The following is a 10,613-nucleotide window of genomic DNA, read 5'->3' as shown; positions in this document are numbered from 1 at the left end:
AAACTGGCATCTCATCCTTCTGACGCCTGTGCCTTGATCTATGCAGCTGTCTTGCTTATTTACATCGTATCCATTACATAATTATACTGCTGCCTCGTGTCGCTGTGCTGGCTCCTCGCTAGACAACTCCTCCTGTCTCCTCGAGAAAAACTCATATTTGTCTAGTAAAAATAAGACCCAAAAGGTTCAAACCCGGAGTAAAAAAGTTATGTTAAGGAATTTAGTAGAAATAGAAGCAAAATCTTATACAGATTAGCATATCCAAAATCCTCTCAAAGTGCTTTTAGGGATTTTTTTTTTTTTTTTTTTTTTTTTTTTTTTTTTTTTTTTTTTGTTAAATGAAAGCAGATATCTTGAGAAAATTGCCTGAACTTAGACAAATATCATATTTTCGCCATATTAAGAATCCTTGTGATTTTTTATTCTTTTGCTTTCAAGAACAGAACTTTACATAAATTAGAACTAATTGATATGAAAAAAAAAAGAGTTTATGAAGTTTGAATGCCTACTGGTGATGTCAAGAGGATCAAAGTGAAAGCTTTTTTAATTCCATTGTTTTAAAATCCAAACAATTATTATTATCATTATTATTATTATTATTATTATTATTATTATTATTATTAATTGCTAAGCTACAACCCTAGTTGGAAAAGCAAAATACTATAAGCCCAGGGGCTCCAACAGGGAAAATAGCCCACGAGGGAAAGGAAACACGGAAGAAATAATTATTTTAGAGTAACATTAAAATAGATATCTCCAATATAAACTGTAAAAACTTCAACAAAACAAGGGGAAGAGAAGTGAGAATGAACAGTGTGCCCGAGTGTACCCCTAAGTAAGAGAACTCTAAGCCAAGATAGTGGAAGACCATGGTACAGAGGCTGTGGCACGACCCAAGACCAGAGAACAATGGTTTGATATTGTAGTGTCCTTCTCCTAGAAGAGCTGATGTCCATAGCTAAATAATCTTCCACCATATTGTGGGTTTTTGCATAATGAAAAAATTGAAAACAGAACACATAGATAATAGAATAATGATCATATGCTGATAAACCTAAACGTCACCGTACGATTTTACTCTCATTATTGAATTGCGAAAAGTATTCATATAAATATTCGGATATTTCATGGTCATCCATGTCGTCTTATGCACTGATGTAATTGTTTTTCATAAAAATCACCAAACGCTAAAATATATCGTAAACTAGTTGCATCTCACAAATTTCAATATCTTATCAGGAGTTATTAGGACCTAATCTGTCATGTATAGCTCATACATTGCTGCAAAGTCCATGAACCATTTCCCTCCGGTCCTTTTTCCATAGGAAAGAAAGAAAGAAAGAAAGAAAATAAAACTTCTCTCAGGAAAAGTTTCCAACATACAAAGCCATTTCCATGAGTTGAAGTTACATACTGAAACACGGGATAACGTTCCTGATGAAAAGTTGGCGTTTTTTACTTACCATTCACAAAACTTCTGATTCTGGCATTGCCGGTTCTGTCTTTTGTAGCCATATCTTCTTCGAATATCTCGACAATCTTGTTATAATCTTCAACATCTCTCTGCTGAAACTTCATAATGGAAGTCTTCCCTGTGAATATTTCTCCTACACAGGCTAAGTAAAGTTTTTCTTTCTCGTCTTTTGTGATCGTTGTAACGTCTCTTGCATCTCTCATGTGTGTGGTGTCATCTTTCACTCCCCCCCCCCCCATCTCTCTCTCTCTCTCTCTCTCTCTCTCTCTCTCTCTCTCTCTCTCTCTCTCTCTCTCTCTCTCTCTCTCTCTCTCTCAAGCAAACTAAAGCACCGTGCACCAAAAAGTGTCCCCTAAGTGCTTTGGAAATGGCCTTACCAGATTCAGTGTATGTCGGAGCGCTTTCTCCATAGATTGTTGGCAACCATTCAGTCAACCTGGAACCTTTCATTGCAGAGTGAATCGAGGGTTGTTATTATTTCTACCGTCTTAATCCCAAATGTAATATGAGAAGTTCCCATACCATGATGATTGCAAAATTCAGTAACAAACAGAAGCGTAGACTATAGATGTGTTTCATAAAATGGTTTCAGGTTCATTATTGGCAAAACGGTGATCACAGACTTTCCAGGATACTCACCATCGCTATAAGCTCGTGTGAATCCTGACCAGTTAGGTCTTGTATTTTTGGGGAACATCTGGACTTTCTCTGAAAAGGTTGATATTGTTTCTGTTATGTATTTTGTACTGTAATACTATAGGCGCTACGGGTATTAGGAGTAATGATTGCACAGTATTGCATTGTTAGAACGTGTTTCGGGACGTGCATGGGTGTAGTAGTGTATATTATTTAATCATTCATTAATTGTCCTAAAGTTAGGATATGATTCTTCTTAATTTTGTATTGCAGTAGGATTCGATCCTACTGTTTACATATTCTCACTCGAGAGTCAGAAGTTGCTAAGACACGATTACGAGCTGAGGAGCAATGTAATCCCAAGTCAATTAAATGTAATTTAAGAATACCAACGTATCATTACATCCCACCAAGAAAAATCGACGACGTTGATATGGGATAATTAACAGTACTAATGAATGGATATTAATTCGGGTATGTATAAAGCTGTCATTTCACTTGGGATAACCAATACCATACAGAAGAGTTTCCAGATTAAAAAAAAAAAAAAAAAAAAAAAAACAGATGATTCAATGTAGAGGATATAAAGCATAAACATTAAATTTTTTCATAGAAAATAATTATTCTTGATGATTGTATTCAACTATTTAGGGAATAAAGGATTAGCTCCTGTTAGCTCATAAGGATTTAAGTCAATTTCAAAATAATGATATTTCATTAACATTGGCTTGCATTCGTCTGTTACACTATACTTTTGAACACAACTCAGTATTATCTTTCTTTGTTCGTGCTTGTGCTTGTGTATTTTTACATAATACCATTAGAAATACCATTAAAGGTCTAAATAATGTTTGGAGTAGATGTGGGATGAGAAAAAAGAAAGATAGTATATAAAATCAAACATACAAATATGCATATTCCGATGAAATACCAAAGTATAATTATGTGTGTTTCTTGTAACATTACTTTTGCATATATCAACCAAACATTATCTTTATTTGCTAATTAACTCAGAAAAAAAAACGATATATATGGATATGTCTTAGTAAAGAATACGTCATTATACTTACATCATTAATGTATGATTGCACACTGATCTAGAATCTCCTGGGAACGCATAAAAATGAGCATAATACTCGATTATTGAATTCTCTTTACGATAAACTTTAAAAAGAACCGGCCATTTAAACAATATAATATGATCATAAATTAACCTGTTGAACCCTTCAGCTAATTCTAACATGGCTCTCTGGCTCGTACAATAAAATTACCTCTTTCTTAACAAACTTGATAATTCAACTGTCTCTTGTGTAACATAGGGAACAGACGAATCGGATCCTTTCTTTGTGATGAATGATCAAAAACCGAATATTTTACTGGCATTATAAAATAACACGCAGGGATGAAGCCAATTGAAATTGATGAAAATTTCTCCAGATATATATATATATATATATATATATATATATATATATATATATATATATATATATATATATATATATATATATATATATATATGTATATATATATATATATATATATATATATATATATATATATATATATATATATATATGTGTGTGTGTGTGTGTGTGTGTGTATATATATATTTATATATATATATATATATATATATATATATATATATATATATATATATATATATATATATATATATATATATATATATATATATTGTTAGGAGTATTGAATTTATGTAAATACTGTATTTTTGTAGGGTACATTGTAAATGTTTTGTAGTTCATATTTTTCCCGTGTCTGTCTGTGTTGTCCTTGCGTGTTGTTTGGATGTTTGTATTCTTCAGTCCTTGGATGGTTTACTTGGGCCATTGGAGGGCCACCAGGGATTGAGATTTCTTGGATTTGTCATAGTGTAAATAACTCTGGATTATATACAAAAGTGTTACATTATTTGTACATGTTAAATTGTAAGTATTACTATATTTCATTTAAGGTTCTGTTGACACTTGCTGTGTATTTATGTATTTCTGCATTTTGTTGTGGCTAATATTGACGTTATTTTCCCGTTGTGTCTACGGGGTATTGATAATCGATTTATTTGTTACTTACCTGCTTATTTTTGTCATTTGTAGTAATGCTGTACAATGTTAACGTTCCTAGAGTTTCGTTAATTACATTCGTTATTGCTTTGGTGTCATTATTCTTGTTATCATCGTAATCCTTATCTTTATATGTATCTTTAATTAATTTTAAGTAAAGTAACTAAATTTCGTAGTGTTTTCCTTATTCCATATTATATATTTACTCGCATGTCATACTCAAATTTAATGCTATTTAAATTTGGATAAGAGCTCTGTTATGAAAGTAATCTAAGTTAAGGCATCATTAAATGTCTTGTTATTTATTGTCTATGGCCGTTTGGAGCTCCGCTTCGTACTTGCATCAGTGAAATGCTGGAAAGGGTATTAAGAGGCGAATGGTCGTAACAATTTGGGGGCCCGTCCGGGATCTGTTTTGCGGAGTAAATCAAAGTGACCGTTAAAAGCTAAAGTTGTTATAAATTTATATTTCCGTATGTTTATCATTTTGCCTTCCATATGTTTGTTAGTATTTTGCCGTGAAGTGTTAATGTTAAAAATACGGTGCTGTGCTCTTTAAGAATAATCAGATTGCGTATTAAGTGTTATTTTTATTTGTTAAAGTGAATGCATTCGTTCATTTTTCTTTTGTTTACATCTTGAAGTTAAATTTTTGTCGATTGTATAGTTTTGAATATGGAGCCTTTCAGCATTAGTGATTTTTCCAGTAACCCAAGTGTGCACTATTTGCGTAATCATCGCATGAGGAAGGATGACTGGTTCACTATAGCAGTGAATTATGACATATCTGTCAGAAAGGTGTGGAGGAAATCTCAGATTAAGAATTTTGTTATAAATGCTTTGGTTGAGGGGGAGACTTTGCCAGAGGAAGCTTATGATTTATTAGATGAAGAGGGATCCCAGTTAACTCTCAAGCAGTTAGAATTGCAGTATGCTCGTGAAAAAGAGGAGAGAGATAGGCAAGAGAGGAGAGCGCGTGAGGAGTTGGAGAGGAAAGAGAGGAGAGCGAGAGGAAAGAGAGAGAGAGAGAGCGTGAAGAGTTGGAGAGGAAAGAGGAGAGAGCGAGAGGAAAGAGAGAGAGAGCGTGAAGAGTTGGAGAGGAAAGAGAGGAGAGAGCGAGAGGAAAGAGAGAGAGAGTGAAGAGTTGGAGAGGAAAGAGAGGAGAGAGAGAGAGGAAAGAGAGAGAGCGTGAAGAGTTAGAGAGAAGGGATAGGATAGAACGAGAGGAAAGAGAGCACAGATATCAATTAGAGCTGTTGGAGAAAAAGAGAACGATAAAAGATAACGTGAGCCAAGGTGATGAAAGTGAACAGGTAATTGATGTTGTTAAGGCTTCTAAAATGATTGTTGTTTGATGAAGCGGATCCAGATGAGTTCTTTATGCTTTTTGAAAGACTTGCGCTTAATTTGAAGTGGCCTAAGCGTTTATGGCCCGTAATCTTGCAGCCGTCATTAAAGGGTAAAGCTAGAACAGTTTTTTTGTCGTTAACATCTAGTGAAAGTAATGATTACGACTTTACTAAGGATAGTATCCTGAAAGCTTATGAGCTTACGGCTGAGTATTATCGTCTTAAGTTTCGAAGATATAAGAAGTTTGATTCGCATTCATATATTGAATATTCACATAATCTTGTTAAATTACATGATAAATGGTATACAGCAGCAAGTGTCACTACCTTAAGTGAATATAGGGAGCTCATTTTACTTGAACAGTTCATTAGAGGTGTTCCTATTGATGTTCAGAGATACCTATTTGAGCGTGAGGTTACAACTTTACAGAGAGCAGCTGTGTTAGCTGAGAATTACAGTTTAATTAAACCACATCAACATAGTCAAAGACAATCCAAGAAATCTCCAGGTAATGTATCAGAGGAGAAGAAATCCTCTGGCTCATTCAGTAGAAGTCTGTCTGAGGTTAGGTGTTACAAATGTAACCAGCTTGGTCACATGAAGGCAAGATGTCCTAGTAATTATAAGGAGGGGAAGAGCGAATCTTCGGGATCAAATATGGCAATTAGGAAGGTCCAGCAGGAAATTCCTGTTTCTCAGTGTGATAGGTTAGATAATGAGTTTGCTCCTTTCAAGTTTGATGGGGTGGTGTCAGTGTCAGATGACCTAGGTAGAAGTGTGCCTGTTAGGATAGTACGGGACACTTGTTCTTCTAATAGTCTAATTGTAAAAGGAAAGGTTCCTGGATTGGAAAAGATTTTTACATCCGATAGACTGGTGGTTAGAAGTTTGGGTGGACTGGTAACAGTTCCCTTGTGTAGGTTATATCTAAATTGTGGTTTATTAGCTCGTTATGTCACAGTTGGGGTGGTGGATGAATTGCCTATTCGAGGTGTTGATTTTCTTATGGGGAACGACTTGGCAGGAGGGAAGGTTGTACCTAGTCCCATAGTTGTTGACACTCCATTAGAGGTAAGCCCCGTGGAAGATCCAGTATTGTATCCTTCTTGTGTTGTACAGCGCAGCAGAAGTCTGGCTGTGGTAGAAGTCCCACGAGAGCGTGGAACAGATGTGACCAAGGACGTCAATGTAAGTACTACGTCAGGTACTTTAGGAAAAGATGCTGTTGGTACAGTTGACGTAGATATCAATATTGATAGTTTATTCCAAACTGATAGTTTTGGAGGTAATGTAAAAGAGAAAGAAAGTGTGCTAGAAACTAAGTTTGGTTTGAAGACTGATAACGTAGTATTGGTAAATACTGTAAACTCAATTGAAAATTAAATTAATTCAAGTAATGTTTTTGATTACTCTGATAATCTTTTTGATATGAAATGTTCTGACATTATAAAAGCTCAACAGGAAGATTTGTCTTTGCAGTCTATTTACAGTGAAGTTGTTGCAGAAGACCAGATCAATACGGAGCCAGTATGCTATTACCTGAGGAATGGACTACTGATGAAGTTCAGATCTTTGCATACTCCGGCAAGTTCAACTTGGGAAATCAGGAATCAGATTGTCATTCCAGCGAGCCTAAGGCAAAAAGTATTACACATGGCACATAATGTATCTTCTTCACACTTAGGAATAAGGAAGACGTTGAGTGCAGTTCTTCAACTCTTTTACTGGCCTGGTATAAGGAAAAGTGTCACAGAGTACTGTAAGTCTTGTGCAGTATGTCAGCTGGTTGGTAAGCCGAATCAGATTATAAAACCTGCCCCTTTACAACCTATCCCTGTTTTATCTGAGCCTTTGGACAAAGTCATATTAGATTGTGTGGGTCCTTTACCCAAAAGTAAGAAGCAGAATCAATATATGATTACAATGATGTGCAGTTCCATTCGTTATCCTGATGCCTATCCACTTAGGAACATAAGTTCTAAGACACTGATCCCAGTTTTGATAAAATTTTTCACTCCGTATGGTATCCCCAAGATTGTCCAGACTGATAGAGGAAGTAACTTTACCTCTGATTTATTTAGACAGGTTATGGCAGCTATGAACATTAAACATACCTTGTCCTCGGTATACCATCCAGAGAGTAGAGGAGCCCTGGAACGGTTCCATCAGACGTTGAAGGATGCCCTTACGAAGTTCTGTCAGGAACATCAGACAGACTGGGATGAAGGATTACCATTCGTGTTGTATGCCATCCGCAACACTCTACAAGAAAGTCTTGGATATTCCCCAGCCGAGTTGTTATATGGAAGGAAAGGTCCTTTGGAGATACTCTATGACATGTGGTCAGATCAGACGAAAGAGGGAACATTAGGAGATTATTCTAAGAACTTACAAGGTAAGCTAGAGAGCTCTCGTAAATTTGCACATGAAAATTTAAGCATAGCTCAAGATAAGATGAAATTAAATTTTGATAATAAGGCTAAGACACTAAGTTTTAGGCCAGGTGAATCTGTTTTAATGCTAGTACCCATAAGGAAAAAAATTGAAAATAGATATGAAGGTCCTTATACAGTGATGAGCAGAAACAAGGATAATTATGTCATCTCTACTCCGGGAAAGAGAAAAAGCGAGATGATGGTGCATATAAACCTACTAAAAAAGTTTGAGACCCAATGTGACAATGTCAGCTTGATTTGCAAGTCAACTGTGGAAGATAATGTGAAGCTTAGTGAAATAGATTTTCCAGATCGAAGTAAATGCATACCTCTAAATAATACACTTGCATTAAATAACATTGACTGTAAACTTAATCATCTCTCATCTCAACAGGCTGGTGACTTGAAAAAGTTATTTGAACTTTTTCCAGAGATCTGTGGATGTGCCTACCCAGACATCATTGGTAGATTATCAGCTAGAGCTTAAGCCAGGTACAGAACCTCAGAAGAGTGCCCCATATGGAGTTTCCCCTCAAAAGAGAGCCATACTAAAGAAGGAAACTGACTTTTTGCTGCAACATGGTTTTGCGGAGCCAAGTATTAGTCCTTGGGCATCGCCATGTGTTTTAGTTGAAAAACCAGATGGCTCCTATAGACTCTGCACTGACTTTAGAAGACTAAATGAGGTAACAGTTTCGAATTCTTATCCATTACCAAGGGTGGATGACCTCGTAGATCAGGTAAGCAATGCTGTATATGTTACAAAGATTGATTTATTACGGGGTTATTATCAAGTCCCATTAGCGGATAACACGAAACCCCTAACAGCATTTACTACTCCAGATGGACTATATCAATATACAGTCCTTCCATTTGGACTTAAGAATGCTCCTGCAGTTTTTCAAAGATTAATGGATCAAGTAATCGGCAATATGCCTGGTATTCGAGTGTATCTTGACGACATTGTTGTATTTTCAGATACTTGGCTGGAACATCTTTCTATGCTGAAGGATTTACTTAGCAGGTTGAGACAGGCTTGTTTGACAATTAACTTAACCAAGAGTGATTTCGGCCATGCAAAGCTGCAATACCTTGGATATGTGATTGGCAGCGGTGAGGTATCCCCAGTAGCAGCCAAAGTAGACGCCATCACCAAGCTAAGCTGCCCAAGATCCAGACGTGAAGTAAGAAAATTCCTTGGGATGGTAGGCTACTATAGGAGGTTTTGTAAAAACTTCTCTGAAGTAGTAGCCCCATTAACTGACTTGACCAGCAGCAAGAAGAAGTTCGTTTGGACACCAGTTTGTGAGGAAGCCTTTCGACGAGCCAAAGATTTCCTAACCAGTAGCCCTGTCCTGAAGGCTCCTGATTTTGGCTCTCCCTTTGCTGTCGAGGTCGACGCTAGTGACCTTGGAATAGGCGCTGTACTCTTGCAGAAAGGGCCAGGTGACATGCAGCATCCTGTTGCTTACATGTCAAAGAAACTAAAGAATCATCAGCGAAATTACTCCACAATCGAAAAGGAAGCACTTGCTCTTTTGACTGCCTTGGAGCACTTCGAAGTTTATCTTTCTGGCAGTCCTGCTCCCATATTAGTCTTCACAGATCATGAGCCACTAAAGTTTGTAGGCCGGATGAGAACCAAAAATAAAAGGCTCATGAAGTGGTGGTTATCCTTGCAGCAGTTTGATTTAAAGATCGAGCACATCCGTGGACAGGATAACCTTCGAGCAGACATTTTATCACGCTGTAGTAACTAACTCGACAGGCTAGTCGAAAATCTTTAACATGGTTTTCGACTTAAGGAGGGGGATGTTAGGAGTATTGAATTTATGTAAATACTGTATTTTTGTAGGGTACATTGTAAATGTTTTGTAGTTCATATTTTTCCCGTGTCTGTCTGTGTTGTCCTTGCGTGTTGTTTGGATGTTTGTATTCTTCAGTCCTTGGATGGTTTACTTGGGCCATTGGAGGGCCACCAGGGATTGAGATTTCTTGGATTTGTCATAGTGTAAATAACTCTGGATTATATACAAAAGTGTTACATTATTTGTACATGTTAAATTGTAAGTATTACTATATTTCATTTAAGGTTCTGTTGACACTTGCTGTGTATTTATGTATTTCTGCCTTTTGTTGTGGCTAATATTGACGTTATTTTCCCGTTGTGTCTACGGGGTATTGATAATCGATTTATTTGTTACTTGCCTGCTTATTTTTGTCATTTGTAGTAATGCTGTACAATGTTAACGTTCCTAGAGTTTCGTTAATTACATTCGTTATTGCTTTGGTGTCATTATTCTTGTTATCATCGTAATCCTTATCTTTATATGTATCTTTAATTAATTTTAAGTAAAGTAACTAAATTTCGTAGTGTTTTCCTTATTCCATATTATATATTTACTCGCATGTCATACTCAAATTTAATGCTATTTAAATTTGGATAAGAGCTCTGTTATGAAAGTAATCTAAGTTAAGGCATCATTAAATGTCTTGTTATTTATTGTCTATGGCCGTTTGGAGCTCCGCTTCGTACTTGCATCAGTGAAATGCTGGAAAGGGTATTAAGAGGCGAATGGTCGTATATATATATATATATATATATATATATATATATATATATATATATATATA

General features: G+C 36.0%; 1 protein-coding gene across 2 annotated transcripts; it reads left to right on the top strand.

The window, feature by feature from the left end:
• The first annotated feature begins 5,574 nt into the window (after window positions 1-5,574).
• Window positions 5,575-10,348, top strand: LOC137618677 (uncharacterized). 2 transcript variants are annotated; one of them, XM_068348823.1, is made up of 3 exons: window positions 5,575-7,939; window positions 8,374-8,719; window positions 8,958-10,348. In XM_068348823.1, the coding sequence occupies exon 1, from the start codon at window positions 5,575-5,577 to the stop codon at window positions 6,925-6,927; it is 1,353 nt and encodes a 450-aa protein (XP_068204924.1). In that variant the 3' UTR covers window positions 6,928-7,939; window positions 8,374-8,719; window positions 8,958-10,348. The 2 variants fall into 2 exon arrangements, with proteins under 2 accessions (XP_068204924.1, XP_068204923.1); XM_068348822.1 differs by having other exon boundaries at window positions 8,374-10,348.
• The last annotated feature ends 265 nt before the right edge of the window (window positions 10,349-10,613 follow it).

Source organism: Palaemon carinicauda, chromosome 25, assembly GCF_036898095.1.
Source record: "Palaemon carinicauda isolate YSFRI2023 chromosome 25, ASM3689809v2, whole genome shotgun sequence".
Classification (NCBI taxonomy): domain Eukaryota; kingdom Metazoa; phylum Arthropoda; class Malacostraca; order Decapoda; family Palaemonidae; genus Palaemon; species Palaemon carinicauda.
This window is presented reverse-complemented; position numbering and strand designations above follow the sequence as displayed.